Raw genomic sequence first — 19,228 nt, forward strand, 5'->3', positions numbered from 1 at the left:
CCCCAAGTCCACCATTCACAAACAGTCTTAGGGGAACATTTTGCCTCCTGAACAGCATATAAGTTACAGCAACATTTGGAAGGCAAGTGACCCAGGTAAATCACCCAGGACATAGAGAGAAAAATATCTACTGTAAGACAGCAATTGAGAATGCTGCCTAAATGTTATTCAGAAAGGGGTACTGTAGACTTACTTGTATTCGTCCTCCGAGTTCTTCTTGGGTTGATACTTCTTTGAAAGATTCCTGGGAATAAACAGTGATTAATGATCAATACTTCTGAACCAAAGTGTAGTTCCTCGCCCTGTCCACTGAACATTTGATTGTTAATTGATAAATTACTACAAAAAAATATACCTGTTGTAGCACTGTGGAGCTCCATGTCTTCTCTTGAAAACAAGCCTGTTTCTGTCATTAATATGCTTGCTGGCAGAGTGAATAGTGGCCAGTTAGCAGTGCCACTACCCTGCTCCCATTGAAAATGCTGAGCCTCATACAGATTAGTCTGTCATTATCCTTTTAAACCCCAAAAACTGGCATACAGTACAATGCTTCTAAAACTTGTGGGTCAAGTAACCAAGCAAAGGAAAACCCATAACGTAAGTGCACTGGAATGCACGCACATACCTTACCAGTTCTCTCCTTCTCAAAGCCAGACCCAAATCCCTAGTTGAAAGCTGCCATAAAACATTGCTGGTGCTCTTGGTAAGAACACACCACAATGCAGCATCTGCTTTACGTTTTCATTATGTTTTTGGATACCTGCATTGATGGCTTTGTGGTTACACACCTGAAATATTAAGTACTATACCTCTGCATGTATTTTCAATACTAACACATTCTTATGAAACCAGGGTCTGTCTGAAGGCCTGCAATTACAAAGTAATGGGTCTAAAACTGTTTCTATACATTTCTGCACTCCACTGCACTTACAGTACCGTGTGAGTACAGTACCAAAAAGACGAAAACACAGGAAAAGACTATTTTTGCTCCATTATTTGCACAACACGAGTCTGTGTTTAACTTGGTGCACTGCCAAACAGTGAGTGTGAAATCAAACCGCTTGATAAAAGCACTGCAATATAAACCCTGCACTTATCAGAGGAGTTCTTTCCTGCAGTACAGCACAGAGCAGTAAATAGAGTTTCTTTATTTTATTGCATTGAACTGATATGCGATATGTCATAGGCTCAATTTGTAAGCTTAGGAGGATATCCTAAATTTGTTACTGCCATGCTTCACTGACACTGAACAAAGTTTATAAACTGTGTGCTGCAGAGGCAGGCCAGCCATCATCTTGTTTATTTTTAATGGTACTGTACAGTACATTCGCCACCCCCTATTGTAAGCTTATTTCACTTGGGGGCATTGTATTATGCTCAGTGAGCTGTAGTCAGTGGCCTGTGGTGTACTGTAGTTGCTCCAGACTTTGCCCGCTTTTCCCTGCATGAAAGAAAGGGATTCCCTTCACATGGCTAGCCTCCAGTCAAACTGGATTCATCAGACAGACTCGACAACAAGCAAACAGCTCTCACAGTACAGCAAGATAACTAGACGGCCATTTCATTAAAGCACTGCTACTAAAGCTGTCATTTATTTGATGATTAGTTGGGGGAAGTCAGTTTATGGAAAAGTTCGGCACACACATTTGAAACCTTCCATTTTAAAACCAGACCCCTTTGCTTTTCATCTGTGTTTGGATTTTTACAGCTTCCAATTGGAAACGAAAGACGATTTGAATAAGGTTTGTTTGTAGCATATGGTATCCCCACAGTCCACTTCCAGTCAGTCACAGTGACATGTTGCTGGGCAGATTGTGGTTGTTAGGTCGCTCGTGGTCTGTTTTCGGGGTCCTTCGTAACAAGATGTCTTGCCTCAGTAGGCTTTTATGATTGGGAAATGTTTATCTTAAGCAATAAGACCAAACACAGGAATTATCAGGGTCTGTTATGCCATACCGGTCAGTAATCCCTGGTAATTCCCAATATTTGGAGTCTCGTCTACTGTTGTCGAGGAAAGCTAACAGTATAGATTTGTTTTACTTTAAACATATTCTTGAATTTGGCCCATTGATTAACAGTATAATTTGTTTTACATTTTTAAATCAAAAGAAAACCCAAAAAGCAAGACAAATTAAGAATCAGCCGTGACAAACAAAGTGGCACTTTTTCCAAGGCAGAGAAAGACACCTTGTTGATTGAGTTCAACCATGATTGAATATAGTGTAGCCCCCCCACCACCCCCCACCGCCATTTTATAAGATAAGAAAGAGCTTCCATGCGGTATTTCTACAGGTACAGTAGTAGTATGAGAAGGGTGGCTGATTAGCTCACAGAAAGCTTCAGGGATGCAAGAAGCTTGGTGCTTGCAGCAAAAACTACCTCTGCTAATGTAAACAAACTGGTAAGCCAACTGTTTTTTTGTTGAAGCAGAGTACAGACAGTTCTCGAACGTTCAATTGCCCTGCGCAATTTTGCTCCACTACAGTGCAATTCAATGTTACTGTACAGAACAATATATACTTTAAACTCATTCTAAGTCATACAGTACAGACTGGTAATGCTGTTTCATTACTGTACAGCAGGTACCATATCAGTACCAATGTGCTGAAAGTTCTGGTAATGCTGTAAACTGCTAATGGCTTTGCTAAGGTTTCTTCAGTGCATATCACTGTTATTATAAGGGTATGAGAATAAAATCAGCAATCAGTGTTCACAGACTTATTGGAAGGTGTAACAAGCAATCAGACACTGCAAACATCTTGTGGCTGATTCCTGTTGTCTTCTGAAATATTTGCAAGCTTAATGAGGTATCCCTTCAGGACCGCGGGTGTCAAAAACTGTTACAATGTCTGTGCTCCACTGCTAGGTTCACCTTCTAGATACACAATTTGGGTCAGATCTGTAATGAACACAGACACATGGTTGCATGGTAACGCTTCGTTGCATGGCAATGCATCCTCCTCTGTGTACGCAATTTCCTGTCAGGGATGTGTTATTTTTAAACAATACATATATTAAAAACAGTCTAAACCTGTCCTTTTATTTTAACCTACTGTATATAGTTTTTCTACACTTGATAAATTATTTATTCTGCTGTGTTCTACAGTACTTGACTTGAGAACACACACACAGCATTTTTTCTCATAACGTTCTGATAAGAGTTCTGCCATAACACTGTGGGTTACCATGAGCATGCAAGACAGCATTGATTCAACCTGATGAGTCTGCAAGCTGTTTAAATTGTTGCTTGACCAGTCCTCCATAAAACAAAACCCTCCTATTCCTTCAGGGAAGTTGGGTGGAAATGTGTTGAAAATGGTCTCCTGAGACCACACTTTTCAGACTGATTCTCTTAGTAATTTGTATAGCTTTGGATACAGAAGCATCTGCGAGATCCTGCCGCTCTCAAAAACTCAAATAATTAATGTTCACTAATCTTTTCCCTGGTTTCACCTGGTTTGACTGCAACGGCTTTCCATAACGAACAGCCTCGCAGAGAACCTGAGAGCTGGATTAGAGCTGCCGCTGGCCCCAGTCCCAGCCCTCAACCACAGACAAATCACTTTCACTTGCTGCTGGCACACAGATAAGCTGGAATCAAAACTATTTGATCTAAAAAGAGGTCTGGAAATACAAGTGTTTTTGCTTCGTTCCGTGCGGAGTGCTGAGTTGCTCTCATTCTGCACTACCCATTTGGAAAGCCCAGCCGCCAAAGGTCAGAGCCTCTGTGGGAGTCCCCAGTGGGGCAGGAATTCACTCCCATTAGTACATGGTTCGGTGTGTGAAGGGCGGTTGTGTGTCATCCATGATTCTGACCCCTGAAGAATAGACAAGGACGAAAGCTCTTTATAACTGCGCATGCAAAACAGTTTGTGGGTATGCACTGGTCTATTGGGCTGGTTGCACTGTATTGTGTAGTCCTCTGTATTTACTCACAGATGTGGGTTAGCACTAGCAGTGGCAATGTGACGTATCCATATTGTACCATGACCCTGCCACAGGCATGCCCTAGGGGAATCAACTTTTCGGTGACTAAAAGGCAGCACCCAGCCTCTCTTTTGGTCACCCAGTCCCAGCAATTGGGAATGGCTGCACAATGTTGACTATTGACCACTGAGTATTGACTATTGAGACAGGAGAGCATGTAGAAATGTCACTTTATTCATCAAGAACCATTTGGAGAACTGAACTACTGCGCATGTACTGTAGCTATGTAGAGTGTGTGTTCATGAATGCCTACTTTCATCACAAAGCATGCAGAACACTGTGATGACTATGTGCAAATAATGCCAGCAAGCTGGACTTTTATTGTACAATAACTGGTATGGTAAATCATTTGGAAACCACACAACCTACAGTACAGCACAGTAACCAATTCCCAGCCTCATCTTACATTGCTTTCTCACTGTGACTACCACTTCATCCTACAGGGAATTCAATGTATAATTTGTTTTGCTTTGTTATTTTTTCCCTGTGGAACAGATGCAGAGGAGGGCCTGGTGTTCACATCCTTTCAGAGCTAACTCAGGAAAAAGGTGCAAAACATTGACCTTTTATTCACGATTAGAAAAGTCAAGTGACTTCCCCTCCCTCCCCCCGAACGGCTTTGTTTCCAAACTTTTCTTATGCTATTATGTTGTTTACTGGTAGAACTACAGCTTTAGGTATGATATGTGAGGCTCACTGTTTTATATCATTTTGAAACACAAAACACTGTCACACTGCAGACACTTAAAAAATGTTTATGATAACATCACCCAGAGTTTTCCGTGTACTGGGTTTGAGTTTTAAACTTCACTATTTTTAGTAGCAGCTTCAACTGACCACTGTGTTTACCTCAAGACATAATAATGAAATAAGCAAACATGTTTGCAATCTTACCGGATTTGCTTTGCATAGCTGATTTCAATCTCAGATCTTTCTTTCACAAACTTGTTGTATTTCTCCACCACTTCGATTCCCCATTGTGTGTGCTTTTCCAAGTTTTCAAACTGATCCTGTTTGAAAGAAGGAAAAAAATCAAAACATCAGTCTTCAGGTTTTGCTTTCAATGCACAATCTTCCGAAGAGATAAAACAAAAGCCATCGAAAAACTCAAGCCAGAAAGCATGCAGTACAGCAATGGCCAAAAAACTATACGAACATTTAGATTGTTTATTTAACATCATTTTATCAAAGAAACTACAAAATGATATCGCAAAAGTCTACCAGAAGGCATAATAATAGTACAGTATTTCACGTTAGATTTTGAAAAGTCACATTTTTCAATTTTTTTCAGCTTTTTGTTAAGTATATGGAAAACTACAAAGCGTTATGTAATTAAATATGTTAACATAACATTGTTCAGCAGGTGTCATCCGACTTTATGAAGGAAAATGTGTTAATTCTATAAAGTAACGGAAAACTTTTAACCCTACAGTAGCTGTACGCACGTGTTCTCTTAGTTTCATCCTAATCTGATGATTGGTTCTCAAAATAACTAAAGAATGGACATTACTATGCATGTTGAATCATTGAGACAAATAAACATACAGTACCTGTGCAGTTTTAGCATAAGATTGAGATACTGTACATGTGAATCTGATGCTTCTGATGTTTCAAGTTACCCCCGTGCCCAGTAATTGATCTATTTATTCTACAATTGCTATAACAAACTATTGTAAGCATTATACCCCCAGGAGAGTTTTCTCTAACCATTTCCCAATTGGTCTGACCAAACCACGTTTATTCCTCCAGAACAATTCCTCATTAAGGATCTGTAAATACAAATGATCTTCCAGCATTTAACATCCAGGCGCTGTCATTGTTTTTGTTTTTAAACCTGGGTTTCAGTGCACACTTCGATGCTTAATCCTTTTTAACGAAGCTAACTGCACTCATTCATGGAAGCCCAAGGCTAGTGAGATGCAGTCATCTCCATCACAAGCGAGTTTGTTACTAGTTTGTTACTACAGTAGGAGAGCAATTTAAAAAGCCCACTGGTTCACCTGCTGCTCCTCGGCAGAATCATGAATAATGAATCATGCATGCCCTCTCCTAGTACATCAATTTCTGCAATTTTCAGCTTTTGTTCAGCATACCTTCCAGCTTTCACACTGCCTCTCAGTTTTAAACTTGCTCAATTATTTATGACAAGGTTCTAAATAATGTACAATACAAGGGTAGCTCCTACCCCACGATGGAGGGATTGTTAAATAATAAGAACTTGTGTGCAAGGTAAGAGGCACGTTTAGTCTCTTGGATTGCTTTCTCTCAATTCCGAGCTGAACACCCCCCATCATTCAGCCCTACAGCAATACGCAAGACAACTGTGCCGAGTTGTGTAGTGGTTCTGATGTGGACAGGGTTAAGACCAAACTCACGTCACCTGACCTGAGCAGATACCAACCCAGCCCACCAGAGGTGAAATGCTGCAGCACCGCGCCTGCATAAAAAGCTCTATATAACTAAAATAATCTGGACACAAGAGATGCCAAATAACTTCAATTGCAGGCACCCCTTTTTAGCACAGAACAGGTTATAATGCAGCATAGTCATGGCTCTCATTTGCCCCATAATGCCACTAAACTAGCACTTGTACTCTCTTTATAAGGCGTAACATTCAGTACATAGCACAGTGTCGGAACTGTGGCTCCCATGTGGTTGCATGTTGAGCCATCATAAGCTTGACAAATGCCAGACAGAATCTACTGCAGATATTTGTGTCAATGGCAGTCAGAAGCAGACACCCCATATTCTGATAAGCTGCACAGGAAACTAAAAGGCGGCCGCAAATATGAAATGTTATTGTACAGAAAGCTTTCAGCACAGATTTTTTTTACAGATAGCAGCCTGGTCTGTGCTTTTCCAGGGAAATAAAGTGGGAAAATAGAAGTGCCTAGCTCCCTTTTTCTCTTTGCAGGTTTAATGTTTCGGGGCAGATTTATGAAGCTTTTGCTCAAATTTTCAAAAAGAAAAATAATCTTTTTTTTTTTTTTTTTTAAACATAGTTCAGCTTACTTATTTCTGAATAGATTAGTAACATTGAAGAGTATTAATGTATTTTCATGTCTGAGCAAAAGCTTTTTACATTTTAGAATTCAAGTTGTTTGCCACAGAAACTTGGAAATGGACCAGAATTTGAAATTGAATGCAACCAAAAGTAGTACAGGGATGGAAACAAGACTCCTATTGCATACTGTAGCAGTTACACCCATTCCAGGTATTACTAGGAGCTTGATTAGACATATTGTATAGGCAACAAGCTCAGGTGTGTCTTATTAAACTCATACAGCTGTAAAACCAGAAATTGATCACACTGCTATCCAATGGGGGGTCTTATTCCCATCCCTGTAGTATAGTATAAAACATGTTTTTTAAATGGCAATTAAACATGATTTACGATCAGGAAAATATTGGAGTTTAATATTTAAATGGAGACCTTTGACTGTAGCTTGCAGATGGAACTGCCAGAAGCCCCAATATGATACTGGGACATGCATGCCATGCTATGCAAGGAAACTGAACCAGGCTACAGTTTAAAATGTGATTAGTGTAATTCATTTGGACAACGTGCTGTAGTGTATGTCCAATTATACATTAAACAGCAAATGGAAACGTCTGTTGTTACAGCAGAGATCTCATGGTGTGAGCCCCAGCTCAATTACACTACAAGAGAACTGTGAGCAAAAATCAGATGGTTTCAAAACCCACAGCACCTAACAACCACGATCATACAACAGCATTGTGCCACTTTATTCTGATCAGATTTCCAATCTACCAGACTGCTGGTTACAGTTTTAAAGAAACCAAGTAATCTGAAAAACTCCATCCAGCAGCTGCAGGCTAAAGAATATTAAGCACTGTGAATAAATTAAGATTTTTAAAAAAATTGCTTTTCAGATTTAACAAGCAGCAACAAGGACCAGGTTACTCAAGTGTGCCATTATGAATACATCTAAGCTACAGCTGCCACTTGGTTATGGGAAATTGCGCAATTAGCAAAACATATTTATTTTACATAAGCATACTGTATTCAATCCATCTTACATTAGCCGAAAATCGTCAGAGCTAGAGTCGGTCAGATAATAATATGAAATATCATTTACATTCTAAAACTGCAGCAGTATACTCTAGTAAGATCATATAGTCAGGAAGCTGTATGATGTAAACAGGTTCTGCAGTCGATACTAAAAAAAGACATATATACATAGTTGCAAAAATATTCACCTTAGTAATGCTCCAACAAGCCCCCATCTTTGCTTCTACCATTACTATATTTGTCTCAGAAAGAATCCCTGTAACACATCTAAAACAGTACAGGGCGCCTATCTATCTAGTTCATTGTTCATGTACATGTGGCTGCTGCTATAGATGACAACAGCATGGAAGGCTGTTGTGGAGGAGTAAAAAACATGGGGTATTTTCGCTTGCAACGGAAGAGTAAATGGAACAGGAAGTGGTTAGAACGAGACACTGCAGCCAGGTAACCACATGAGAGCAAGCTTTATGCTCATCATCACAGAAAGGCTAAAACTACAAATAAACACGTGTCATTTTGTAACTGAATTAAAACTATTTTCATCTACAGCGGTATAAGATACTGTACTGAACAAGACTTTTCTTACAGTACGTGAAAAGTTGCCAATGTTTATTATAAGAGATTTCAAAAGTATTATGCATTTCTAACATTTTTTTAAAAATGGAAATAAGACTCCCATTGCATTGCAGTTTGATCCATTACTGGTTTACTAAGTTTAATAAAGACACACCTGAGCTTGTTACCTATACACTGGGGTTATTCAGGCTTGTGCTAAAACCTGGAATGGGTGAAACTGCTATGTAATCGGTGTTATTTAAATCCTTGTATTTGTTGGTTATTTATCAGTGTTTTTTAATTAAAGCGGGTAATAAAATCCCGTCCAACTTTACCCATTGAAACCTTCAATAGTATAAAGCTCTGTACAGATTAGGCCCAATACCAGTGGTTAAAATGTTTTCAGAAATAGGGGGATACTATCCTGTGTTGCACTGCTACTGTGTAGAAATTACCCAAGCAAAGAAATCACTGCTTTGAAACTTTCCCCCTCTCCTTCCAAACTGAATCTGCAGGCTAAAGTCAGCAAAATCATATGCTGTACCGTAGACACTGTGGTTATTTTTTGCAGTTGGTAACCCTCAACCCCTTTTTGCATGCGTTTCAAAGTAAGCAACACTCCTCAAAAGGAAAACAAATTTGGTGATTTTACAGTCAAATTCAAATATAAATACAACCGGTTACATGACCCCTGATGTTAGTACAGTACACCCTCGCTATAACGCCCTTCACTAAAACGAACCTGGCCCCTGGACCCCAAATAAAATAAAATAAATAATATAAACACACACTGTCAGTATCCCGGTCTGTGCGCACGGGATGCCACCTCCGCAGTGAACTCTTTTTGTCTTAATAAAAAGTGCGCGCTGTGTATGCCTCAGAAATGAAAATCATTTTATGTTGCAACAAAGCTGAAAACTATATTGATCGTTTGAAAGAAGCAGTAACGCAGGCATATCTCTGTCGTGAATATAGGTTGTCAAAAAGCACTCTGTTTCTTGGCTTGTTCAGTAACCATGCGGCAAAGCAAAACTGATTAAAGAAAGAAACAACGACAACAAAAACTGATGAACTTTTCCTGTCGGGTTGATTTGGAATAAAAGATCAGTTTGGGATTCTTGCATGTTGGATTAAGATTTGGTGCACTTTGAAACGATTCAAGTCACACTGATTTTGAATAAAAGGCTTGGACCCTAACAGGTTTGTTATAGCGAGGGTGTTCTGTATTGAACATGCTGTACTGTTGCCTCCACAGTGCTGATACTTCATTGTCCTGTATAATTTACACACTCCTTTATTTTTCCTACGCTCCCATTTAAAATGTAGTGTACTATAGTATGTAAATGCAGCTCTGAATGACGCCAGGGAAAAATAAAGCCATACAGCTGCACTGCATACTTTTCATTACTGCCCCATCCCCCCCTCTCTAATCTCTCATCAATACTGTAAAGAAACAATATGATCAGCTGCTGCAGCTCAGAGATGCTGGAGCCTGGTATGCAGTAGTACAGGGAGTGTCAGTAGGACTCCATCCTGCCATTACTGTCTTTGGTAGTGATGAAACTGTTCACTGTCAATCCATTAACCGTGATACAGTGCATATCCTAACACAGTGCGGGGATACAGTGCATATCCTAACACAGTGCGGATCAAGGGATTTTGTGTATCATGATACAGTGTGACCAAAAACACTACTGTACAGTACAGTAGCTACAGTACTTGAAGTGCACCAATACATGTTATTTTCAGTAGTTAGTACTGTAATACACACTCCCCAATCTCACTTACTGTAATAATTAGCATTAATAGTGGACTAATTACACACATACCCCATCACTTGCATTTTGATAAGTATTGTATTGTGTCATTTATATTATTGTGACTTTAGCCATAGTAATTGTGATAACTAGTTTTTGGCTTAGCCATAGAACTGGAGTACAGTAGTGATGTCTGCTTATGATATCAGTTCTAATGCAAAATTTGCACTACTTTCTTCAGACTTACAAATCTGTTTCAAATTCAACTAGAATCGAATATACTGTAAGTGTATTTTTTTTTCTTTTAGAACAGAAAGGTGCGCAATTTGCACTGGAGATAACGCTTCTGCAAACCAGTCTTCACATTAAACTGACAGTCCCACTGCTATCATACCAAAGAAGCAAGAAGAGACATACAGTAGAAAGAGAAATAATAGGAAGTGGAAGAAAAAAAAGAGGGACAGAGAGTGAGAAAAGAGGAAGAAAGAGCAAACAAAGGGAAAACAAGAAGCAAGTGTCGTGATTTTAAACATGATAACTAAATGACAGCAGGGCACGATCAAGGCATACAATACAGAACGTATATACTTCTTGTATTTGATCAAGTTCTGGTTTTGTTTTTCATCTAAACATTTACTGTAGCACAGCTAAACACTCATAGTATAGAGATTCAATAAACTTAGAATTTCCCAATGAATCTGACATCCAGATAACTAAACAACAAAGCACAGCTAAAAACCATGTTGGCAAATTTACATCACAATCTTATAATAAAATTGCAACTCAAATTCCGTTGAAAGACAATTGCATGATGCTTCAACAAAAAAAAAAAAAGAATCCATTACCCTTTTTTTCCTCCGAAGCATTTTATTGAGCCGTCTTCATTAAAGCATTATTCCTCTACATGCACTTAGCAGATAACGCTTTCTCCAACATCTTCATAAACTCAGTACAGCAAATTCAGTAATCTGATACTGCATCTGCATAAAATCCCAGCGGTCGAGGGAGCAAACATGCTAGCAAGAGATGCTGAGGCATGGAGATTGCTTCCCGGCATGCAAAATAAGTTCAAAGATATGACAGGCACCAGGAAAACAAGAGACTGCTTGGAGCCAAGGACAGAAATGGGATCATTCACAATGCGGATGAGCTGTACAAGCCTACAATCAGCAGCTACTGTATCAAGGGGAAGCTGGACGGAGCTGTCATGCTCATCCCCACCCTTTCATGATGAGATTGCATAAACAAATACTGTAGAAACACTGCCAGGGTGAACGGGCCCTGCAGCAAGCAGGTACTGTAGGCACCCATTCAGATTTTAAATTGAAATACAGGATGTGACCATTTCTTAATGATTCCTATAGGGAAGTCGTACAGCAGTATCTTCAGAATGACCCCACAGAGTGACCCTTTTAGTGCCTCAAGAAACACAGATGTGTTGAAGTTCCTTCCAGTTGAGTATTTGCTACGGTATAAGCCCTCAAGCAAGCCTGTTGTTTTCTTTTAGGAATGTCAGGGATTTGCATAACAAATTAGTCAGTCATGTGTTGGACAGCAAATTTACAGAAATGTGTGCGACAAATCACTAGTGTTTCAAACCCATCTACAGTACTGTACATACTCTCAGAAGAGTAACTAGTTTCATGAAAGTAGAAGCGGGTTTCATTTTTATAGCAAAATCCAATTTTGAGGATAGCTCATCTGTCTGTGCACTCCAGGCAAGCTTCCACCCTCCCTTAGTCCTTTTTACTCTGTCACTCTACATGCATGCAGGTGGATATGTGATTAGCAAGTTCTGCTGTATTGTTGCTCAAGGAAGCAAAACCTAAACCAAAACAAACAAAATAAAAAGGGGGTCTTTTTACAGAATGGTGTTATGTTGACAACCTTTTACAAGAAACATGTACAGTAAATGGGATAATGAGGTACTGTAACAATCTTCTCAGTTTTTTGCGGGGGTTTAGAGCGATCTCAGGGCATTATGGTTTGTTTGGAGGCTAAGTGAAATGTCCAAAGGAACAGTGTGTGTTTTGTGCGACGAGGAGGAGGCAAGTAGATTTTTCTAGCATTTTGCCCCTTGTGCACAAAATCCTCCATACAGTAAAATGTGTATGTTTTACCCAGTTTTTTGATTCATTTATAGATTCTGTGTGGGATACAAACACAGTTATTTTTGCAGTGTTTGTTTGAATATTCAAATGTCTGTTAGTGTTTAACACTTCAGTATTGCATTGTTTCTCTCTCTTTACCCTGCTGTGTGATGGAATATAAAACAAGGCTGACATGCTTTTGAAACTGTGTTAAAGAGTGCTCTCTTCTTTATTCTGCTATACAGTATGATACAGTTGATTACATTGTTTATTTGACATTTCCTCCTTGAATATGAATTTGCATTTATATCAACACTGACAGTATTACAACTTTTTAGTTTAGTTTATTCACTTTGTGCCCGCAGGGCCAGCACAGGTACTGCACATCTCTAACAGTGCAGCACTAATACAAAGAGAGACCTAAGTACACCATACTCTGTAAAACTTGCAATGGTTTATGGGGTTTGTACTGTATACTGTAATTATAGTCTACTGTTTTAATCTTTGTTAACATCCCCTCTCCTTTTATCGTGCTGAGAATCATTTGGTTCTTACTTGTTATTTTACATTAATTACAGATAAGCACCGGTCACTGTCTCACAGGGGGAAGATAGTGAAGTCCACCTTGCTCAGGGCTGTTCAGAGACTCCCCAATGGGAACTTATGCTGGTGAGTTTCTTAAACAATATTCAGTGCAGACTATCCCTTTAATCCTTAGCAAGGTGCGTGACGCCCCATCTACACACACACAAATCCATATTCTACAGCTCCATTGAGATTTTAGTTTAGATTAGAAGTTGAGATCCCTTGAATCAGGAATTACCTGGGATTATGGACCTGGCTGGTGTAATTACTGATCAGCCAGTAATCCCTGGCACTGTACTGTAAATCCCTCTGTGTTAGACTGTTCTTGCTTTCCCATTTTTACTTTCATAGATCAGGGTGGAAATCCCAGCTCCTAACCAGAATCTAATTCAAATATACAGTATGAAATGTAATTGGTACAAACAGCCATATGTACTGTAAAGCAATTCCAGCTCAAACATACTGTACTGTGCTGTACTATACAGTAGAATGGCATTGTCCAAGAAGGGGGCTTTAATGTAACAGTTATGATAACTTTGAGATGCAATGGGCAATGGGTTTGGACAGCTCTACAGTAACTTTGAGATGCAATGGGTCTGGCCAGCTCTACAGTAACTTTGAGATGCAATGGGCAATGGGTTTGGACAGCTCTACAGTAACTTTGAGATGCAATGGGTTTGGCCAGCTCTACAGTAACTTTGATGGGCAATGGGTTTGGCCAGCTCTACAGTAACTTTGAGATGCAATGGGTCTGGCCAGCTCTACAGTAACTTTGAGATGCAATGGGCAATGGGTTTGGACAGCTCTACAGTAACTTTGAGATGCAATGGGTTTGGCCAGCTCTACAGTAACTTTGATGGGCAATGGGTTTGGCCAGCTCTACAGTAACTTTGATGGGCAATGGGTTTGGCCAGCTCTACAGTAACTTTGATGGGAAATGGGTTTGGCCAGCTCTACAGTAACTTTGATGGGCAATGGGTTTGGCCAGCTCTACAGTAACTTTGATGGGAAATGGGTTTGGCTAGCTCTACAGTAACATTGAGATTCAATGGGTTTGGCCAGCGCTACAGTAACTTTGAGATTCAATGGGTTTGGCCAGCTCTACAGTAACTTTGAAATTCAATGGGTTTGGCCAGCTCTACAGTAACTTTGAGATTCAATGGGTTTGGCCAGCTCTGCAGTAACTTTGAGATTCAATGGGTTTGGCCAGCTCTGCAGTAACTTTGAGATTCAATGGGTTTGGCCAGCTCTACAGTAACTTTGAGATTCAATGGGTTTGGCCAGCTCTACAGTAACTTTGAGATTCAATGGGTTTGGCCAGCTCTACAGTAACTTTGAGATTCAATGGGTTTGGCCAGCTCTACAGTAACTTTGAGATTCAATGGGTTTGGCCAGCTCTGCAGTAACTTTGAGATTCAATGGGTTTGGCCAGCTCTACAGTAACATTACGATTCAATGGGTTTGGCCAGCTCTACAGTAACTTTGAGATTCAATGGGTTTGGCCAGCTCTACAATAATTTGAGATTCAATTGGCCAGCTCTATAGTAACTTTATTTTTTTTTTACTACTGTAGCTTTGGCCTTGCATTCACTGTGCCTAGCAAAGGTTTGGCCAGGTACAGAATACAGATACAGATACTCAATGGGACTGTATCATTTTGATGGTTCAGTTTGATCCATACAGTAGAACGGTACAGTACATTACCAACAAGGTGACACGCATTCCTACCGTACAGGACAGCCTGTTGTGAAACTTCTCAGACAGGCATCGAGTATCTATCACCGAGCTTTACAGGTAGATGAATACACCCAGGCTGAGACAGCATTGTAATTAGGAATTAAATAAGTAAATAACAAAACAAACAAACATTTGTACTAAGAGTATATTCTTCAGCTGTTTAACTTGGGTTTAAACATATAGTAGCCTGCTATACTTTCTTTTCCAACATTCATTGAAAGCTGTGCTTATCTCACTCACGAGATGGTTCATCTTTGAACATGGTGTATCCTCTATATTCTAGAATTGCAATGGGACAGATTCACAAGAGAAGGAAGTACCATGATCTTCATGACATTTTTAAAAAGAAATAGTTCACTAGCTTTTGACCTTGTAAACTCAAAGTGGGAGACCAGTTCTTCCAATACTGAACCGGGGCAACTATGATGAGTCACTGCGCAGAACAACCTAGCACACTAAAGGTTATCATATTGTACAGTGCAGCCGCTATTTGTCAGACACAAGCTGACAGTTGCCCCATTATGGAAATGTTGTAAAGCACGCCACACTGTAAACATACAGCCAGTCTCTGTAAATGTTTGAGATTTACTTCTCTAAAGGAAAGCCCAAATATCTGTGTCTGTCTGTGCTCTTCCAGCACTGAGTTCAATAAAATAAAAGTGAACGAGGTTTGAATCATGAGCAATGGCAAGTCACTGCAAACTGTTAGAACAGGAAGTATGAAAGAAACCACATTTTAAAGGAAAGCATGTTCCGTGTTATTAAAGATCAGCAGGCAAATTAAAGAAGGGATGCAGCCTGACAGCCGACCAAGGACAACTTTAAATAACTTCAGCTCTGGAAGCAGCTGCCAGAAGCTGCCTTCAGGGTTCTAGCACAGTATGCAATGAGGAGCAGATTGCACTCATGTTAATCCATTCACACCCTATCCCATTTTCTGATTGTCATACAGTATTGTGGGTACCCCCTTTTGCTGAACCGTAGACAGCAACATAATAGAGAGGGGCTTTTGTTTTTGATTAAATGGAGACATTCTGCCCAAATATTGGAGAGGTGGAGATTAGGAATGAAATGACTGTGCTAGCTATGGAATGACCAAAGTCTAATGATATATAAGAGAGATGTACAGTAAACAAGGAGACAGACAATTGTCATTCAAGACTTAAAATCTACTCTGTCTGTGAGTCCTCAGTGATCTTTTTACCGTTACCTAATAAATAAATCAAAATTCAAATGAGACTTAGATTAATCTACATTCTATTGGGACAAAGGGTCTAATTTAGTAATTGAAAGATGCAGTAGTTTTTTTTATTATAATTTGCATAAAGTGAAAACACACACAGTTCAATTACAACAAAGGCAGTGTACTGATTCTGTGAACACACCTACTCTAATCACTAAGTACCTTTATAGGTCCATGTTCAGTCTGCTAGAACAACAGTGTTTTGAATGGATCGCGTTGCAGCATGGAGATGGCCTAATTAATGACTTGCAGTTCAGAACAAACTAAGCCTTGTGTGCTACAGTGCTGTCTGACAAGACCTTGTTTTTTCTTCCTTTTGTCCCGAATGAACATTTTTAATAATTGTGTAAAGCACTGGCAGGGGCTCAGATGTGTCTGAAGGCATGCACCAAAGTAGGCGGTCACTTATACACAAAAATATTTTTGAAAAATGCTGACCCTGTACGCGACACACAGCGCCTTTGTTTACCAGCGGCCCTGAACAATGTGACCCAAGACGGATCTTCAACCCTTGAGTTTCCCAACTGAATAAAGCTTTTCACAAGCAAAGAAACTCATAACGAAGCATCACGTACCACAAATATTTGTCTTTGTGTTTCAAATGCCAATATATACTGTACCGTGTTCAGCGGTTTCACTGTATAAAATCTGACAGTAAAAACAAAACAATTTAAAGGCAAAAGCTGGGCTGTTTATCAGCGTTTGTGAATACGGCTTAAAAATAAAGAGGAAGAGCTACAGATAAGCTCTCTTGAACTGCGGAAGAGGAAAATCTTCAAGGTCAAATGTAACAATGGCCAGGCTAACAGGATCATGTGTTTTTTCTGTTCAAATGGTAATGAGCCGCAAAGCCAACATCCCGACAAAACAAACACACAAACCAATAACTCTACGCAAATATAATATCGTACTGTCTCTATTCTTGTTGGTGTACTGTAGTACTGTACAAAAGTCTATTATATATGTACTTCCTAGATCTTCAACTGGAGAGTACATTTGTCCCTACGGTAACCTCCTGAAAAAGACTTCATGAGGGGACAGGCATGTGCATCGACAGTACAGCTCTGCTTTTAGGGAATGCAAACTAACTGGAAAGCCAACCGAGTGCACATACAGTAAGGTTTTACGTCTGCCTCTATCGTGTTTCAGAACAATGGAAGAACTAACACCAATTACCCAACATGCCGGTTTTGCCAGCGGCCCTAACTCTTAAATAACGCTTTAAAGAAAGGTGTTAGCATATCTGCCAACATCAGGTGGCTGAAAATAAAGTGTTTTCACACCCCTTCTAAGAAACAGGGAACTTTAATTAATCTACAAAATTTTACCCTCGACTCTTTATACAGTCTGCCAGTCTTTTGAGACAGAACATGACCCCCCCAGTGGCACAGCTGGGTTCGATTTCACTTGCGGATTGATGTTGTCCTCACTGTGCTGTTCAATAAGACGCTGCACTGCACCTGTGCTTTGATTTCTCTCACTACCAACTGGGTCAAGGTTTGTGCTGGCTTCAAGACCAAGCAAGGTAATTGCACAGAGTAGAAACCAGCCCGTATCTGTCTAAAGTAATACAGTAATGAAATACAGTATGTACTGTAGAGTGGTACTGTACCCAGTGGAGTCAGGCAGTAACACATGGATACCTGCAGAATTACCAGTTCACTTGCAGAATGATAAAGAATCTAAAGTGAAAATGATTCCATAATAAATAAGTAAAGGGTGCCAATCTGTATTCCTTAAGAGCATTGTCACTATAGGTTCAGTAGGGGTGTACCGATTCATCCCCTCATTAAGGGGAACGGGATGGCTGTTTCCCTTCCCAAATGCCGTTCAGATGAATGCAGTGGTTCTGTAGGGACAAGATCAGACACACCGATTCCTCAGTACTGTAGAATGGAGCCTCTGTGGTTGCATTTCCCTACTTTAACTGCAAAGCCAAGAAGCGCTGGTTTCTGGTGAAGGGTGCTCAACACTATGAGGAAAGGGACGTTTTTGTTTGCCAGACCAAAACAAATTCTGTGGTCTGAATTACTGAGGGAACAGAAAGCAGCTGTAAAGCAAACCGTACTGAAGCATTCTTAATAAATCTTTATTTTATATAGCGCCTTTCATAGTGGACCACCAGCACAAAGCGCTTTACAAGATGCAGTAACAATAAGAAAAGCCATACTTTAAATACAGAGAAATGCATAGTACATGATACAGTAAAAAACAATGCATAATACAATAGTGAAAAATGCATAATACATGATATAGTAGCATAATACATAGTAACGACAACACAGCAGCTAATAGCAGATATCAGGCTTAAAGAGCATGGAAAGTAAGAGAGAACAAGTGGGTCTTGAGAGTTGACACGACCGTCTAAAAGCAGCGATGTCTCTTGTCTCTGAAAAAGCCAGTTATTTCTACTGTAAGTATATTCATATTGGACATTATTATACTTTAGTAGCTGCTTCTTCCTGGTAACAAATCACTTCATGTGTTGTAATTGAAACTCAGTCCAATGGACTAGCTGCAATTAGACCATGTGACCTACAGCAAAGCTACCAGGATACAGCAGTTCATCTATTATTATGTATTTATTTATTTATTTTGCAGATGCCTTTACTCAAGGCTACTTACAGGTGTTACAGGGCAGTAAAGGGTTACAATGCAAGATTAATATTTAAATACAGTGTAGTTTACATTAAGTGCAAATAATAAGATTAGAACAAGTTATATCTACAGTGATATAGCAGTGCAATAGTGCATCTACAGTATAGCGTTGAAATATATGCATATCATGAAATAAATACAATAAAGGGGGAGCAGTAATAATGTTAATTAACCTAATAAGAGTAAGAAATTGATTTTAGCCATACTTTTTCTGCTCCAAGTACAAATATTGCTTGAAATAGTGCAAGCAATGCTTAAGGCCTTTCCACCCTAGTAAGCAAATAAATGCATCACAATGCAGTGGCAGTAAAGAAAGGTCAAAATAGTTTAGTGCGACATCCTTCGATTAATAATAAAGTACAGGTGTTTTGCCAAGGGGAAACTTCACATTAGATCATTTGGAATATCTTGAAAATCCAGGCGTATTTACTACACATAGCTACACTACAGTAATGGTTTACTGATATTTACTTGAAATCAGCACACCGTTCTCTGATTGTGAGGATGGAGCTCCATACAACAGCAACCATGACATTTTGTTGAGTACCTGCATTAAACAATGTAACAGAAGTACCAGTGCATT

General features: G+C 39.6%; 1 protein-coding gene across 30 annotated transcripts in view; it reads right to left on the reverse strand.

The window, feature by feature from the left end:
• Positions 1-19,228, reverse strand: part of LOC117962555 (formin-binding protein 1-like) — a 103,847-nt gene that overhangs the window by 65,729 nt on the left and 18,890 nt on the right. For 11 of the 30 annotated variants that reach the window (XM_058987005.1, XM_058987013.1, XM_058987006.1 and 8 more), the window contains exons 1-3: positions 8,209-8,350; positions 4,882-4,997; positions 194-244 (exon numbers count right to left, since the gene is read on the reverse strand). In XM_058987005.1, coding sequence (XP_058842988.1) covers positions 194-244; positions 4,882-4,997; positions 8,209-8,250 — 209 coding nt within the window. In that variant the 5' untranslated portion in view covers positions 8,251-8,350. Of the gene's footprint in view, positions 1-193; positions 245-4,881; positions 4,998-8,208; positions 8,352-11,177; positions 11,391-19,228 lie in introns of those variants that run through there. The other 19 variants (XM_058987012.1, XM_058987009.1, XM_058987014.1 and 16 more) reach the window with 6 other exon arrangements.

This window comes from Acipenser ruthenus, chromosome 15 (genome assembly GCF_902713425.1).
Source record: "Acipenser ruthenus chromosome 15, fAciRut3.2 maternal haplotype, whole genome shotgun sequence".
In the NCBI taxonomy this organism is placed as follows: domain Eukaryota; kingdom Metazoa; phylum Chordata; class Actinopteri; order Acipenseriformes; family Acipenseridae; genus Acipenser; species Acipenser ruthenus.